This window comes from Caretta caretta, chromosome 7, assembly GCF_965140235.1.
Source record: "Caretta caretta isolate rCarCar2 chromosome 7, rCarCar1.hap1, whole genome shotgun sequence".
NCBI classification, from domain to species: Eukaryota; Metazoa; Chordata; order Testudines; family Cheloniidae; genus Caretta; species Caretta caretta.
The window spans coordinates 6,664,020-6,682,476 of record NC_134212.1 but is presented as its reverse complement, the minus strand read 5'-3'; the positions used below and the strand labels follow the sequence as shown (position 1 = coordinate 6,682,476).

The 18,457-nt window shown below is 42.1% G+C and overlaps 1 protein-coding gene across 30 annotated transcripts in view; it reads left to right on the top strand.

Annotated features, from left to right (window-relative positions):
* Positions 1–18,457, top strand: part of MAGI1 (membrane associated guanylate kinase, WW and PDZ domain containing 1) — a 486,586-nt gene that overhangs the window by 456,667 nt on the left and 11,462 nt on the right. For 17 of the 30 annotated variants that reach the window (XM_048856812.2, XM_048856808.2, XM_048856818.2 and 14 more), the window contains 4 exons: positions 2,359–2,450; positions 3,460–3,652; positions 6,124–6,417; positions 9,726–9,929. In XM_048856812.2, the coding sequence (XP_048712769.2) occupies positions 2,359–2,450; positions 3,460–3,652; positions 6,124–6,417; positions 9,726–9,929 (783 nt within the window). The remainder of the gene's footprint in view (positions 1–2,358; positions 2,451–3,459; positions 3,653–6,123; positions 6,418–9,725; positions 9,930–18,457) is intronic. The other 13 variants (XM_048856829.2, XM_048856820.2, XM_048856806.2 and 10 more) reach the window with 3 other exon arrangements.

Here is an 18,457-nt window from a genome sequence, read left to right as displayed (position 1 = left end):
TAAGGCAACAGTTGGTGACACTGTAGGTGAATAAATGTGAACATGTTAAGAGATGCTGAGAAAATGGGCCCATGTTGAAGATCTCTGTGGAAGCCATTTTGTTTCTGACAGGCAGGGTGTGCACTCTAATTGGCTTGGCCAGTCTCTGCCAAAAAGCTTGAGAAACATTGGAGAGAACCTTTCGTATGTGTCTGTGTTTTTCATGCCTGGATTAACAAAGACAGTGACGAACACCAATTAATTTATCGTCTAAATTCTGTTGTTATACAGAATGTCCTTCATAGAGCAAATAGCCTTCAGCCAGCTATTCTTAACTAATCAAAATTACTGACTTCCAGCATGTTTTTAGCTTTATTATCCTGTAATTATATTTACAGGAAAATTAGGTTATAGTTTAAAGTGAGATGATACATACAGGTCTAAAGCTTAATTTATAACCACAAAGCTGCTAAAATGAGACGCTATTGTGTAAAAAGAAGGTGTAGAAATCATTGGCTGTAAAATGGTGTGAATGGAAATGTCAAATCACACGTCTGACTTATGTTCACCTATTCATTTCATTTCCACTCTTCCAGTCTCTGTATTCATATTACATTTTAAATTTATTGTTGAGTCTTTGAAAGATAATATTATAGGTAATCTGAAGCCTAAGCAAAAAAGCACCATTTGATTAGAACCAACCCTTTTTGTACAACAGACACAGACAGCATAAAATGCAGTGAGGGCCCAACCCAAACCCTACTGAAGCCAAGGAAAAGATTCTCATTGACTTCAAGAGGCTTCGGCCACGGCCCTAAATGAAGACAACAAACGGTTCCCCTCCTCTTAGATATTGAATCCCACTTTAGTATGATTATAAACGTGCATCCTGCATATATGTATGTATTTATACAATTAATTTTTGTATTAGATATACTTATAGACTGTTAACAAAAAGAATCATTTTTGTAGCAGTAAAGTTGAATAGCTCAAAAGAGGAAAATTGAAAGTGATTTCTTTACAGTTGGTCTATAAAGGAATAATATTATAAATTGGCGGGAGCATATTACAAAATTCATCTATGTTATAGTTACTAACCAGTAAATATTAAATGAACCTGAAGTTGTCTTCTGATATCATTCAGTGATAGCAATTAATTTCACATTTAAATCAAAAAGTAGGAAGAAAGCATGAATAACTTAATATAAAGCATCTGTGTTCAATTGCACTTCAAGGTTACCACTTCAGTGTATATAATATTCATTGTAAAAGTGTCGGTGGTGTTCCATACTAATGAGTAGTCATAGTTGGCTTCTTCTGCATTTCCACCTGTCTTTGTCTGGTTTACAGTTTTATATCATTTTACATATAGAGGGTCAGATCTGTAAGCTGCTGTAAATCAGCTACCTTACTTTTCTGATGTACACCAACTGAGGATCTGACCCAAAGTTATTTAAAGCATTGTCAGCAGACCAAATAGGTAAGAAACTGTGCTGTAGAAAAGATAATTATGACTGCAGAAGTCATAGTACAGACCTCTTGTTTCTTTTTTCTCTTACAAAAACAAAAGCAATGGTATCGTGTTGCTAATGGAGTTATTCTCTATTGTAGACAGTCGCTTAGCAGTGACAGAAGTGTATTTACCAGTGATTTGTAAAAGAGTTTGGGATTTATCACTGGTGGTCATATTAATGAATTCTAATATCACAATGCTAAGCAAACAGTGATTCACAATTGGCTGCCTGCTATTAAAATAGAAGCCCTCAGATTCCTAGCAGTAATTTACAAATTAAACCTATGAACGTGTTTAGTTCTACCTTGAATTCTGGAAACATCTGATTGGATGTTCCCAAACAAGGAGCCTCGTTATAAAGCACGAGTGCCAGAGCAGCACAGCTAATAAATACAGCAGGCCTAATCACCACCTCCTGCAGTCAAACCAAGAGAAGGAGGCTGAGGGAGAAAGTCCCACAAGTTGGATCAGGTTCCATAGGTATGTAATTTGAGCATTGATTTGGGAACTCTTTTGGAATGAGTTTGTTTTCATCCGAAGTCTCACGGTGATGCAGGTACTGTAGATCATTGTTTAGTTCATCATTGCAAAGCGACTGCAATCTGTTTTGCCTTGCAAAGCCCACTTGTGCCATCCTTACGGTGAGCTATACCTGACCACATGAGCTGTCAGTGGGACAGCGTATGGAGTAGGGTGCTAATGGCTGAGAGTGAGGAAGGCGCAACTGGGCTGTTAGTGCATCTTGTATCTCAAAGTTTTATCACTTCTAGTAGTACAAAATTGAGAGGTCTCGGGGGGACTTGGATGTAAATCTGTGCTTTTCTTATTAGAAGTAACAATAATTTCCTTTCCTCCTTTTCCTTCAGTTCCAGATTATCAAGAACAGGATATCTTCCTATGGCGAAAGGAAACGGGCTTTGGGTTTAGGATTCTAGGTGGAAATGAGCCTGGAGAACCTGTAAGTGCTTTTTAAAAAGTGGATTTATGTTAACCAGTGTTACCTTCCAGAATCACTGCAAAAACGCATGCAGTGCTATGCAAACAGCATCTCTGTTAAAATGAGAGATGGGTCTAAGCTAACACCACGCATCCAAACACCCCTAAAATTTGAGGGGAGCTCTGAACTTCACTGTTGGTCCTTATCTGTATTTCAGGCCAAACCAAACCCCTAGATTTATCCACCCACCCCCATGCACCTAGATCGAGAGAGATCTTCCAATACAGCTTCTTTTATTGCTGTATTTGACCTTTGAGCAGTCTTCCCGCACCTGCAAACACACACATTCTCTGAGCCTCTTAAACATAAATCTAGTACCCATGAAAGGTGCCAGACTAAGAGCACCTAATGCTCCTGTCTATTCACTGAGCAGCAATATAAATTTCTACATATTGTCCTGTCACATGTCTGCCCATTTATGGAGCATGATTTTTCTCTCATGCCAGAGTAAATGCCCTGAACTCAGTAGGGCTAAACTGAAATTGATGTGCATGAGAGAGGAATCAGGCTCAAGGACTTCACGGACAGGTCAGAGGATAATTCAGTCTCAGTTCACCTCTTGGCCTTCCTGGCAGCACTGACCATACTATTAATCATCTTTCTATTGTATTATAGAGCATTTTTTTTAAATCATGTCTCTCAAAGTGCATTATCTGTAGAGGTTGAGGGATCTGATACAAAGTTATGGAATAGTAACAGCAGAAACGGAATATGCCAGTAGTTTTTTGACGATTTCATGATGTGGACAGGTGTCTACTAACACCTGGACGGTTACTACTTACTAGAGGCCTCTGTACAGAACAACTGACACATGTTACTGTCATTTGGATGCTGTTGATTTGGGTCACACTCAGACGGAGGCTCCAAATCTCATTACTGCTCTCCTGTGATTTCCAGCTGTCGAACTGATTGTTGGGAACATGCTCATTCAACATCTCTATCTCTCTCTCGCTGTTTTTAAATTAATCAGATTTACATTGGTCACATTGTACCAGTGGGCGCTGCTGATGCCGACGGTCGTCTGAGATCTGGAGATGAACTGATCTGTGTGGACGGAACACCTGTTGTCGGAAAATCTCACCAGCTTGTAGTCCAGCTTATGCAACAGGCTGCCAAGCAAGGTCATGTCAATCTAACTGTAAGGCGCAAAGTGGTATACACAGGTATGTTGTCATGTGACCATGTGGGCACAGCTCTTATTATTTTCAATCTGGGTCCAGTGATCTGCTTGCTAACAATCAAAAGCTCCTTCTCCTAATATTCTTGCAAAAATGGGAATGCCGATATGGATGCAGATATTATTTCAGCCTTTGTGTTGATTTTTATTTTATTTTCTATTTTGGCTGTTCAAATATTGTTTAAATATAGGTTTCTTTCTGGTTAAACATGAATCAAGATTCTCTGTTTGTATGCAGCCTGGGCCTTTTCGGTCCTTGTGCAGGTTTCTGTTAAAGCCGTTCACTAACACGAATCGTTGTTGTTGTCATTACTTGTGTGTATATGGTAGCTTCATGATGCTCAGACACTCAGTAAGAGACTGTCCCTGCCCTGAGGAACTTACAATCTAAATAGACAAAACAGAACAGGGCGGAGGAGAGGGACAGAGGCACAGAGAGGGAAAATCACTTGCTCAGGTTCACACACAAGACTGCCATACAGGTCTCCAGAGGTCCAGTTCCCTAGCCTTTGGACCATGTTTCCTCTCAGCACATCCCTTCAGTTCTGTCCTTGAGTGACCATTGAAGACTGAGGCAAAGTACAGTTGTTTGAAACTCTTCTCTCCTTTTTCATTGTGTGAGCACCATGTTCAAAAGTTAGGGTGTTCCCAAATTGATCCAAGATGAAAATATAACCATTCCTGCTGGTGAACATGGCTTGGTGAACATGAGGCAAAAAACAGAGACATTGTCAAAGAAAATGACAATGCAGCTAGCAAGGTCATGATGAAGAGCCTTCTGAATGATAGTTGATTTATGTATCCCTCCTGTTGACTGGTAGCACTGGGAAATTGCTTTATCTGCACCCAAATTTCAGGGAGTTTAGGTTTGGTATTTTGGTCTGGGGCCATTTCTAGACAGAGACGATGTGAAATAGATCTTCAAGGTGAGGGCTCAGCAGAAGAACAGGGAGTGAGGTATTTTAAGCTTAAAGGAGCATCAAAGTAACCTTCAGATTGAGAAATAAACACATACAAGTTTGTGCACTCTAAAACTGCCCCATGTTTTTACAGGTTGAACCACAGATGCGCTTCTTGCAGGCAGTGTGAAATAAGTGCTTATTTCTTCACTTGTGCTACATTGTTGAAAGTATTAGTTAAGCATAAATTATTTGCCTAAACAGCCTGCAACCCTAGAGTAAATACCATGGTGTTCTGACATTACTAGTATAGAGCCTGAAATAGAGGGTGGGTTTTATAGAGGTGGGGATTTTTTGTTAATTTTTTTTAATCCAGGCTAGAAACTGGCTTAAAAAGATTTAGATCATATTGTGTCTGAGCTTTTGGTCCCCTACTGCTCCCCTTAGCCTTGTGTCAAGAGGGTTTGAGAATGTTAGAGTCTAGGATTTGCACAGGGCGATGTTTGCAGTTTTGCCTTTATATCCAATATTTGTGCAGTGCCTTTGTCTTCGTCTCTTGATGGGTAACGGCGTTCAAAAGCGCATTCTAAGCATTTTATATCTGCGTGGTCCACTGATGGCTTGACATTTTTCTGTCTGGCTTTATTCGTTAAGATGTTGTTTAATGGCAATTTGCTTTTGTTGTAACACCACCTACAACTTCTGTTGTTCATTGTCTGTACTGTTGTAGTGCTTAGACTACAGCCCTGTTGTACTAGGCACTGTACAAACATGAAACAGCGAGATGATCCCTTCCTGTGCCTGACTAGCTAAGCCTTGCTATCCCTTACTATGGCAGATGTGCTCCGGAGCTATGTGAGTGTTAGCAAGACTCTAACTCTCCCCTAACTATGGGGGCAGCTTTATAATATACAAGTGGTGCAATCTAGGTAAAAAGAAAAGGAGGACTTGTGGCACCTTAGAGACTAACCAATTTATTTGAGCCTCTAAGGTGCCACAGGTACTCCTTTTCTTTTTTGCAAAAAACAGACTAACACGGCTGTTACTCTGAAAGCAATCTAGGTAGTTAGTGGTACTTAACCCTGCGTCTTCTCTTAGGCCTAGAATGTGTACAAAGGTGCTCCAATTTAACTAAATGTGTAGTGTGGTGGTATTTAACGGGGACAAGCTGAACCAATGTAAACCAGATTTAAAACGGTGCAGAGCATCCACACACACACAGTCGCACTGGTGTAACTCAGCGCAACATCGCTCCTTCAGTTAAATCAGTGCAACTTCTCTGTGAAGACAAGGCCTTAGTTGTGCTACTGCACCCACATGCAAGCATTTGCACGCCTGCCACGCGTGTGTTTTCCGTCTTGTTTCAAACTGGTGGCAGCCGCTGCTAATGACTGAGTACAAGGTGCACAGAGTAAATAGTTCCAGTCATCTGCACACAGTAAAATAGACCTGTTCTGCCATTTATCACAGGCACAAGTTTCTGTCGCCGAACGTTTGTAATACTAAAAACAGTGTGCGCTGCAGACAGTTCAGTGAGAATCCTGCATTTTTTCTGCAGTTCCAAAAGCAGAGAACGAAGTCCCTTCTCCAGCCTCCTCACACCACAGCAGCAACCAGCCAGCTTCCCTGACGGAGGAGAAGCGGACCCCGCAGGGAAGCCAGAACTCCTTGAACACTGTGAGCTCGGGCAGCGGCAGCACCAGCGGCATCGGCAGCGGCGGGGGCGGGGGAAGCGGTGTGGTCAGCACCGTGGTGCAGCCGTACGACGTTGAAATCCGCCGGGGAGAAAATGAAGGCTTTGGCTTTGTGATTGTGTCCTCAGTGAGCAGGCCCGAGGCAGGGACAACTTTTGGTAAGTCCTGGGAATTGTCCGAGCACCTCGAATGAGACAAGAGTTTGAATGGTGTTGGGCAGTCAAGAGTAGCTAGGATCTAAATCATTTAAAATTCATGAACAAGCCTTGATTTGTGTAATTAATAACTTCACTGAATGCTGAGCGTTAGTAGGTGTGTGCCTCCTGGGTTTTGCTCAACAGTGAATTAAAAAACGCAGATGGATATTGTAAACAGCCCCACCGATGACTGGAACTCCTTGAGTGCACTCCAGAGCTAGTTTGCAGTGGTGTGTTAACCACGTGCCCTGGGTTGGATTTTGCTGTCCATCAAATAGCAGGGGGAACCTGTGAAGAAGGGGCACATGATACTGCAGGAGGGAAATAACTGAATGGTTGAAATTTTGCCCCCTGTTACCAGTGGAGATCCAGTTCATTTAAAAATAGCAACTGTTACATGATTAGCTTTTCTTCGGGGTTCGTAGGGCTGCTCTTGGCTCACCATAAGGGGATGAGCAAGCTGATATCTGGAAACTGCTAAAATGTTAGTGGTTGCCATAAAATCAAAAAGAAAGCTCATCTCATTAAGTTCCTGCTGCCTCCCACCTCCCTCTCCCAAACACACACTTCATTTCAATAGCGGAAAATGAGCAGCTGACATGACGCTGTTGTCTGTATGCTGCTTTAATGAATTTGGTTACCTGTACTTTCTTAAGAGAGCCCGGTGTGGTACATGTGTCCGCGTAGGTGCACCTGCATGCATCTCTGAAGAACCCCCTCCGAGCCATTTAATTCTTGCCAGGAAGATGTAATTCTTTCTGCATAGCTAAAGCGGGGTTTTTTTGAAACAATAATTAATTAAAGGAATGACAGATAGTGGGGATGGCCTTTGTGCTGGGATATGGGTACGGTAGGAATGGAAGTAAGGTTGTGATGGGAATGAATACCCTGCATGAGGCCATATTGACTTCTGTGCTCAGGGGAGTATAGAAACTACCCGCCTCTGCGTATGCACTCCCAGGACACACATCCTCCAGAAAGACGAGGAGGGGAAAAGAGGAGGCAGAGCAGTAGCTCTCCTCCTTCCTGTGTAGCAGGTTGGGCACACCAGGCCAAGTAGACTGCACCATCCTATGCAACCTGCAATGTTCCTCAGGTGCGCTGGCAAGCTTGGGGAAGAAGTGCCTCTCGCTGGCTTTGTCTGTACTGGCCTTTTCTCCCTAAAATTTCTCACCATTGCTGTCGCTGGTGAGAGCATGAGCATAGTGATGGTGCTTTAACTGCCATGTCTTCGAGAGCAGTCATTCTTAGCACTGGTAGAGCTGCTACAGTGCAAATTTTAGGGGGAAAAGAGAGTTGTGAAGACAGTGTCTCAGGTACAGTCCATCCCCAAGCTCCTTCTGGAGGAGGGCAGTCCCACGTGTCCCTCAATACCTCAAAACTGCAAATTGGTCCTGGGCATTTTTATACGAAAGCACAGTGATCTATTAAAGTGTAAACTGAATATGAAGAGAGTTTTATGTACTTGAAAGTATTTAGTATATATGGTAAAATACACATTACAAGATGTGAGATATACTGTGCTTTTTTCTCCATAAAGGAACTTTGTCATAATGTGAAAAGTTGTTTACTTGAATCAGAAATGTTAGCTAAATGAAACTGCTGTAATATAATTTCTGTAGGATTTCCACGGTGATATGTTTTGACCTTTGACTGTTTTTCCTTGAATTTTGGAGTTTATTGAACTTTTTCCTAATATTCTGCATGAGATGCTTGTCCTGAGCTATGCAGTGCTTGCCTCGAACCTGTAGTTTTTTGTACCTCTCACATGGGTGGTCTTTAGAGATGGGCCAAACTGATTCAAAAACTTCCCTGGTCACCTCATCATGAGGTCAGTCATCCGTGATCAGTAAATAGGTTAGATTGAAAATGAATTTCTGATTTTGATGCCCACAAAACATCCTCTGAAATGAGCAGTCCAATGGTTGTCTGTACGAGAGAGGAATTTGATCGCTATTTAGAAATACCATCCCATTTCTAATCACCCTTTCTGCTGGTGATGAGCGTGTGTTTCCCACCTTGTCATATCCCGCTTTTTTTAGCCCTTTCTTCTTTATGGTCTTTCTGGTACTGTAACCCATGTAGCAGTGTGTATCTCTAAAACTACTAATAAAATAAATGATTACAGCATATACACAGAGCTGCCTTTTGGGGATGAATGTATTCCAGATGCAGAGCTGTCACTGTGTGCCTCACAATCTTATGCCCCACTTATCATGTGTTGCATGTCTGGGCTTGACTGCAGTTTCAGGAAGCTAGATGGTTTGTTTGACCCGGGTTCTGTGTCCTCTAGGCTCAGTTCTGCAAGGTGTTGAGCATCCTCCAGTCACATTGATTTCAGTGGTGCTCAGCCCCGTACAAGGTCAAGTGATTGTGTGCGGTGTGAAGACATTTCTGAGTCTGGAATGCATTCCTCACAAAATGCTCTTGCTATGTAGCTCTCTTAGATATTTGGATTGTTCTGCCTGTGGTTTTAGAGCTGTTTAAATCAGGAGTGCCTCATTTCCCCTCTCCTCCCCATCCCCCACCCCCAACCCTATGCCTTTTAAGATCATAAAATGGGAAGAGTTAACAAATGGTTATGAGGAGGTTGGTGGTACCAAGCAGGTCAGGTATGTCAGTCTTGGCCCATTTCTAGTAGTCCTGCGCCTTGCCTAGTGCTTCGTTTGTTCACTATGGAAGAAACAATGTCTTATTGCTTACCCATGCAGCATTGATAGAATAGATCTCTGTGGTTAAAAGGGGAGTCACACTCCTTATTAGGCATAGAGTGATTATCTTTCTAAATTGAGAAAGAACAAAACATTGGCAGAAGCTTGAACAGCAGTTGGCTGAGATAAAGATGAGAGATGCTGACTGAAGTAACCTGCAAGCAGCAAGGTTGAGTTTTCTACCAGCAGTTTCAAGGTTGCAGTACAAAAATAAAACCTCATTTGGGTTATTTTTGGACTGTTGAGTGCAGTTGTAGCCTCTCAAAATCTCACCATTTGTAACCAAACGAGAGGGCAGAGTTTTGGTGGATTAGCCACCTGCAGGAAACACCTACTTGTAACGGTAGTAAGTTCAGGTGAAGCACTTTGCACTCGTATAGTTGATTGCCAATGTTTTGAACAGTGGCAGCAATGCTATCCTTTAATAACTTTTGCTTGGTGCATTAATTAATTAACCCTTAACCTTCTCTTTCCCTTTTCAACCCTTTTTCTCCTTTTCCCCTTCACCGCTGTCCCATGTATATAAACAATTAAACAAAAACAAAACCAATACAAAAGCAGGAAATGCATGTGTGGCCATGCCTCACAAAATAGGTCGGATAATTGAGGGGAGCCCCGCAGACCGCTGTGGCAAGCTGAAAGTAGGAGACCGGATCTTGGCTGTTAATGGATGTTCCATCACCAACAAATCGCATTCAGATATTGTCAACTTAATTAAAGAAGCAGGAAACACTGTTACGCTGCGCATCATTCCAGGGGATGGTAAAGTATATGCTCATTTCTGTCTCATCCAAATGTTTTATTTCTCTTTGGCTTTTCATGTCACTTTGAGCTGCACAGACTTGCAGGTTTCCATTCTCAACCCACCAGGCTGGAGTTAGCATTGAGAAGTTTTGCCACTGTCACACAACCATATTTCTTCCCACCCCCTTTCTCCCTTCACCCCCCCTATAACTGGAAATCAGTTTTTAAAAAAAAAACTAGAGGCACTAAGTCTGGTCAGAAATTAAGATCCCCTCCCTCCTGTATTCCTCCATCTGTCCCTTCTGTAAATATGACCCACATCTCTATGGATTTTGAAACTTTATTTGATTTTTGCGGTGATAATACTGCATTAGAATATTTGGGAGAGGATGCATGCTCTGTAAGGCATGAAGTCCCTAAGGTTTTACATATACACAAGCAGTCTGTATAGCAAAAGGGATCACAGAAAGGGATAAACACATTGTCATGATTTAAGCTGTTTGAAAAGAAGCTTTGTTTTTATTCAGGGCAAGTTGCTTTAGGAATGATCTCAGTGCAGTTTGAAATGGTTTTGCTCGGTGACTTTGGTTCTTGAGGAGCTCACAACTGATTGGTTCAGGAGTTACACCTAGATGGGGTTTCACTGTCCCCAAATTTTATTGTCCCAGGGATTACTTTTAATATGCCTGATAGCTGGGGCCAGACATGGTCATAGAGTGCTTAAAAACAATTAATTGATCTTCACCGTGCCTAGGGGCTTAGCAACACAACCACTTAGTTTGTGGCAAGCTGTGATGTAAATCTACCCTGCTATGTGCTAAGGAACGGTTAGTGAGAGACAGCAGGGTCTACACAAGCACTTTGTGCATGGCAGGATAGAATGGGGTAGATTTACACCCCAGTTTGCTGCAAACTAAATGTTCATGCAGACAAGCCCTAGGATTGAATTGGGAAAAACTCTTTTCCCATACCTATCCCTGACTATACCATTAAGAACAAGGCATAAATGTTAGGGATATTTCTATAGTAGGATTAAATTGTTATGATTCTGAATCCCATATTTTGTATTGATTCTCTGTAAATTGTATGCTCTAGATTGGTCTGTAGTCTGAATTTGCTTTGTAGAAATTCTCTCCTGCTGTCCTGTTCATGTCAAGCTGAATCAATGTTTATAGCATTTGACGGCCCTTATTCAATCCTAATGAGCATTTTGAGAATCGTGCAATATATTATTTGCAGTCCAGAAAACTCAATTAAATGAAGAAAGAGTGCAATTAAGGAAAAATTGGCTCAAATAAGATAGCCCATTGCAATGAAAACTATTAACATGAGGTTTTTTCACCCCACAGTCTGACTGGAAACATTTTGCTGTCACTTTTGCTTTAGTGACAGGTATCAGAGGAACAGCCGTGTTAGTCTGTATTCGCAAAAAGAAAAGGAGTACTTGTGGCACCTTAGAGACTAACCAATTTATTTGAGCATGAGCTTTCGTGAGCTACAGCTGATGAAGTGATGATGAAGTGAGCTGTAGCTCACGAAAGCTCATGCTCAAATAAATTGGTTAGTCTCTAAGGTGCCACAAGTACTCCTTTTCTTTTTGCTTTAGTGTCCATCACACAAGCCATATTGTACTCTGAATCTATGAAACAGAGTTTATGGCAGTGAATGTTTTTAGAGAGCTGGAGAGAAACTATGAATTGAGCCACGGATTTTCAAAGGAGCAAAAGGAGTCGCATGTCCAATTTCCAGTGGAAAAATTCAGTGGTGCCTAATTCTCTAAGGGTATGTCTACAATGCAAAGAAAAACCCATAGCACTGAGTTTCACAGCCCAGGTCACAGTGCTTGGGCTGCAGGGCTAAAAACAGCTGAGTAGGTGTTCCCTATTGGGCTGGACCCTAGATTCCAGGACCCTTCCCGCTCATCAGATCTCAGAACCGAGGCTCCCGACTCCAGTGGGAATGTCTACACTGCTATTTTTAGCCATACAGCCCAAGTCCTGCGAGCCTGAGTCAGTTGACCCAGCCCCTCAGACTTAGCACCACAGGGTTTTCTTTGCAGTGTAGACGTACTCTCAGACTCCTTTGAAAATCACAACCTGAACCATAAATTCATGCCTTACCCAAGAAGCCTGATTGCAGTGCTGTTAGTTATAAAAATTTAAATTGATTAAGACCAGAAAATATCTGTCTTTATAAACCACTTATATTTAGGATGAGATGTTCTTTATGTTTCAGGGCTTGTTCCTTATGTTGCTAAGCAGCAGGTCAAACTCTGTGTGATCCTCTGCAGCTTCCAGTGAATTGAGTATTCATGAATAATGAAATGACTATAAATCGAATAGGCCAGAATCTGAACTGGCCTGTATGTGCCAATGTTGAATAGAGACCTAGAGAAAAGTGGTTCATTTCCTTGTTCCGGCAACTGAACAAAATTGAGAGACGTTGACATCTGAGTTATAAAAATCTTGAATGGTTTAAGCATCTTCACATAAGAGAGGATTTGCTCTCTCCCACACGTACTCTGCCAGTCAGTGTGTGTGTGTGTGTGTGTGTGTCGGAAGCATGCCAGCCTTGTGCACCCAAACACACACAACAGGATTATGGGAGACCCAACATACCACGTTAACTATATTTAAGCTGGGAGAAAGACATGCAGACAGTGGTCAGCTAAGGCTGTTTTGAAGGCATTCCACGCTGAAAGGAAAGAAAGGCAAAGGAGTGCCAAGTAAGAAGGGAATGATCTTTACACTGGTGTCACTCAGAATGCAGGCCTTTGTTTTCACTTGCACTTTGCAAAATCAAGGTGATTTTGTCAATTTTACTCAGCAAGCATTCAAAAGTCATAGTACAGCCCCCCTTCCCCCACCCCCCAAAAAATATCAAGAGAGATTTGCTTTAAAATCATGAGGTTTTAAAAAAATCCATGTTGGGTTCTTTTCATCTGCCTTCTGGATTTGGAGCCTTTAGGGGTCATATTTTCAAGCTTTTCTCCACAGCCAAATATCATGAGAAGATCACAAGTGTGGCATCGCTTACTAATGAAACTAAAAAGTTTTTAAAAAGTTATTTTAACTGTGTGATACTCCTAGGGCCTCTGAGGGAGTCCTACAGTTTAAGGCCAGAAGGGCCAACAAGCCCATCTAGTCTGCCCACCTGGAATCACAGGCCACCAGCAACATCCAACCCCTGCATACTAAGCCCAGCAACGGAAATGAGACCACAGTATCACCGCACACAGGGGAGCCTATATTACGCTGCACTGCAGGCAGAGAATAGGAGGAACCAAGGTGTACTAGTGTCCAAGCCAGGAAATGAATAAAAAGCATTTGTATGTATGTGTATATGTAGATAAGTTCTGTCCCATTGAGGTCCATGGGAGTTGCACATATCTATCCAAGGGCAGAGTTTGGCCCATAGTGCCTTCAAATATTTTAGATAGTTATTTTGCTCTTTACTAATTTAGGCCCTGATCCTGCATGCACTTAACTTTACACCTTCCTGAGTACTCCCACTGAAGCTGTCTGTGAAAGCAGTGGGACTGCTACAGTACATCCAGTCAGTCGCATGCATAAATCTTTACAGGATATAGGAAAATGTGTAGTACACTGGGAATGAGTGTTTGGCTTGGGAACAAAACTGGAAGCAATGTCTGTCTGTTTCATCCCTGAGCCTGAACTTGAAGTGTTGGTGAGTACCCACTCAGTTAGCTTGACTTAGCAAAGCTTTCTGATGGTGGCAGTGGAGAGAGCCATCTCTGTTGTTAAAGGTGGTTTGAGGCGATCTAATCTAAAGTAAAACATTGCAAACAGCCTTTCAGCAAATGATATAGCGGTTCTTACAGAAGTTAGTAAATCTAGACAACCTTTAAGTCAATTAGATAGATGGCTCTTCTCATTTCAAAGCAGGGAGGACAGTAGAAATTATTCGGGGAGGCTGCTTGCCTTGTATCTCGAGCCTTTTTATAAAAAGTTAGTAAAAATTCTGCACATCTGTTGACACTTACTAACTCTTATGCGAGTGTGGTCTAAAGATAGACCCAGAACCATGTCATGGAACTTCATCAGTACCTAAGATTGATATTCTTAGCATGACCTCCTAAGGAACAAGGTTATTGTATTCTGTTTATACCCAGTCTTCATGTCATACCAAAATGGCAATGGAAGGTTTATGTGGCTTGTGTGCTCTTTGAATTCAGTACAATTTAGAAACATTTTATTTTGGGAGCAGATTGTAGCCTCAGGGATGCCCAAGTGAATTAGACAAGACCATGTTGTCTTAAAATCCAACAGTTCTTGAATGCAGCCAGTGCCCACAAGCAGGAGTACGTATCTCTGCACAAGGCTGGCTGGCTCCAGACAGCATCACCCCCAACAAGCACAGTTCATTTCACTTTCCTTTCCTCAGCCTCTCTCCAACCACACTCACCCAGTTAGTGGGGAAAGGAACATCTGTTACAAGGTGTCCTATAGTTTAAAATAAAATAAACCGATGCAATAAAATACAATCCCAGCATTAGATACATTTGCAGAAAAGCTTCCAGCCATCATCTTCAAATCACTCTTCTTTTACTTGAGACACATACCTTCCATTAATGCAAACTGGCATGATAGGGAACTTCCCTCAGAGTCACCAGGGAGAAATACCAGATGACAGAAGCGTAATGCAAACATGGTTAGGCAGGAAAGAAGACTTTAGAGTTACTGGAGAGCCAGGTGTTTTGTTTTGTGTGTTAACTTGGGCTGGAAGCAGAAGCTAGTCAAATTCGGACTAGAATTTTTATCACTACCTACTCATTTTTTTAAAAGTGAAGATGATTAATCATCGGAACAACTTACCTAATGAGGTGGTGGATTCTGTGTCACTCAAATTCTTTATATCAAGCCTGAACGTCTATCTAAAGCTCTAGCTCAACCAGAAATGATGTAAGCTTGGGGAAGGAATTGCTGGATGAAATTCTCTGGCCTGTGTTTATGCAGGCGGTCAGACTGGATGACCATAATGGTCCTTGTGGCCTTAACACTGACGAATCTATGAATGAAAGCCCATTCGCAAACTAAGAGTCAGTGCAGACAAGGCTAAAGTAATCAGTAAGCTCAGCCATGTTAGACTGTGGTTACTTCGGACTGTAGCCCTTCAGAGGAATGAAAATAGCCCTTAGGCCTCCTGTCCAGCAGGGGAAGGTATGCCATTTTTACAAGGGCACAGAATATGTCTACACAGCAAAAGCTACTCATGGGCTACCTGACCTGAGCTAGTGTGAATCCAACTAGTGCAGGCAACAATGGAAGTGATGACAGTGCAGCGTAGGCTTCAGAGCAGGATAGCGAACTCAGTGCATTCCCAGGGTCCGTGCTAGGCCCACACTGTTCTTCACCAGTATTGTTACCCACACCAGCTGGATTCATGCTAATGATTTCGAAAGAATACCTCCATGGTATTCAATGGACTTCACCCTGCCAGCAAGGGGAAGGATGTGCCTTGGATAAAAATCACGCTATAAAGCAGTGTTCCCTCTAATTTTCCCCACCACATGTGCGGAATGAATTTTGTTCTGTGCACCAATATGGAGGTGATGTGTGACACATCACGTTCATATTGGTGCACAGAACAAAATTCATGGGGTGGGGGTGGGGCTGGGGAAGAGGGGTTCATGGTGCAGGAGGAGGGGGCTCAGGGCTGGGGCAGAGGGTTGGAGGGGGAGGGCTCCGGCTGGGGGTACTGGCTCTGGGGTGGGGCCAGGAATGAGGGGCACAGGGCTGGGTCAAGGGGTTGGGGTGCAGGAGATCCGGGCTCTGGGGGGTGGCCAGGGATGAGGGGTTTAGGGTGCAGGAGGTGCTCCAGGGCTATGGCGGGCAGAGAGGACTCCCCCGAGCTCCCTCACCCTGGCTGCAGCTGGTCCCAGCCAGGCGAGTTCCCTGAGCACCTGCGCAGTGCTAAATAGTCTGCCCTGTGGCCACGCAGCTTACAGGGAACGTAGTATATAAGTTCTGCGTATTTATTTGATTATTTATTATTGGTAAGACACTGTAACTACCTACAGTAGGGGGGGAAGTCTTTTCTAATGATCAAGATTTTCTGAAAAGGTAATCCTAGATATTACTGCTGTATTCACTGAGTCAACAGTTCTCACTGCTCTTGACTAGGGAACAGGCTTCCATTTGTACCTTGAATATCATGTGTTCCTGGTGCTTTTGGTGATTTCTGTTCTCAACATGTTTGTTTAGATTAGCTTCAGAAATCATAATTATCATAAACGGTGGATGTATTTGTTTATTCTGATTTCCCAAGCAAATGTCATTGAAATTCTCAGCACTTCCTCTCACATAAACATAAATATTGAATGTCATCTTTAAGAGTGTGCAACTGGTTCCATCTATTATAACCATTTTAAAGATGACTTTTCCTCAAAAAACACTCACTTCTGAAGACTTCCAAGTGAGCACTTTCCTAAATGGCCAAGCAAGGAGGAGTTCAAAGATTTTCAAGTCCTTTATTCACTTATTGATGACTGTAATCCTGTAGATACATGGGAATTTCTCTCTGTGTATGAATGCTTTCTTGAGCTTATCCCTTAACTTTCATCGAGAGTGTATGCACTTAGTGGATTTTGTAGTTTCTAAAGCTGTCCAGCACCACTTTCAATAAGGATCAGTATAACATACGCATACGGCGAGTGCATAGAATCATGGACACTTAACATTGCAAAGGGCCTAATTTCGATCCAGATTTCAAACACTCACAATGCTTCAAGAGTATTTGTATCTGGATATATGGTTTGGTTTCGTATGGCTCCCTCCTCCCCCTCTCTCCCCCCCCCAGTCCTTCTCGTTCATGCCTTGCCCAAAGCCTTTAAGAAAATCTGTAGCAGAGCAGGAGCCAAGTCTCTCATTTTTATGACTTAGCCACAAATCTATCTTTTCTCTCACTTGCAAAATTCATATCCCGAGCCTCTTCCCAAAATGGGCTCAGATTCCAGCCCTTGCCCCCAGAAAATTTGTGGGAATTCAAATCAGGGTATTGGGTTAGATCACAATTGGCCTAACTGCTCCTACTGAAGTAATAGTAAAACCCCCATAAAACCCAAAACACCTGTCAGGGATGGTCTAAATCAGGGATTGGCAACCTTTGACATGTGGCCCATCAGGCTGGCGGGCTGAGACAGTTTGTTTACCTGCAGCGTCTGCAGGTTTGGCTGATCGCAGATCCCACAGGTCGTGGTTCACTGTTCCAGGCCAATGGGGGCTGCAGGAAGCAGCATAAGCCGAGGGATGTGCCAAAGGTTGCCGATCCCTGGTCTAAATAATACTTAGTCCTGCCATGAGTGCAGGGGACTGGACTGTATGACCTCCTAAGGTCCCTTCCAGTTCTATGCTTCTATGATTCACTCGGAGCAGAGTTAGGCCAACACTGAGGACTTTGAAAATCTCACCCTTCAGTTTTTGTGTGTGTCTGATACAAGTTATGCCACTCCAAGGGAGTGTGTATTACATTGAGCATAGAATTTGCAATAGACTGTATTTTAATGAACAGTAAGAATTTGAACAGCACAATTGGTTAACTATTAAAGAGAGATGTGGAAACCCATGTGTTTTTGATCATGTCCAAAGTGTTAAGTCAATAGAAAACTACCATTGCCATTAATAAGTTTTAGATTAGGCCTGTATTCAATACATCCCATAACAAAAACTTTAAAGGTATCTATTCAGATGGAGTCAGTATTGACTACGTTGTGGGTTATGGACTATTTTAGTGTTCTTATAAAAATAACCCAAATGATCTTCTGACTTTTGAAGTAATTAAGATTTGGCATATGTGTTGCTGCTCAAGCAACAAAACATTCTGTGAGCCTTAATTAGCCTATACTTTTTAAAAATTAACCTTAGCTCTCAATAGTGAAGTGGATAATGGAACACATCTAACCCAAACTTCCTAAATATTTTTCTGATCTACTTGCATGCCTTTTCTCGGAATTTCCTCGAGATTAATGAAAATGCTGATGAAATGTGGTTGCTGGAGAATAAATCCAATTTACATAAAAATATAATATTTATTACTTTAGTGGGACATCTTGCTGTACACAATTTACATTTACAATTTACAACGCTCTGGCATTATTTCTGATTGAGGCATCCCAACTCCTAATTAATTTTTCATTGGTAATGGATTTAGAGATAATGTCTTGAACATTCAAGACTTTTCTTTGTTATTGAAGGAGCACAGAATACAGTAACAGCGGTGACAGGTTAGTGTTTAAAAGACTTCCTGTTAGAAGGATCACAGGGGCAGAAGCGAGGCGGTAGTGGAATTTTCTGTGTCTAACGACAACTACTAGAAAAAGTCAAGCAAGGACGACTGTCAGCATCATGTAAAATTCCAATGTGCCACTCTTGTTTAAAACGCCCTTCCAGATGCATAGCTGCAGTGCTGTTGCATGTGGCTGCATTTATAGAAGGCTGAGAGAAATTCTATCATCTTTATTTTCCTATTGTTTTTTTGTTTTTTTATCAAAGGCTTTCTATATATATATATATATATATAAGGGTTTG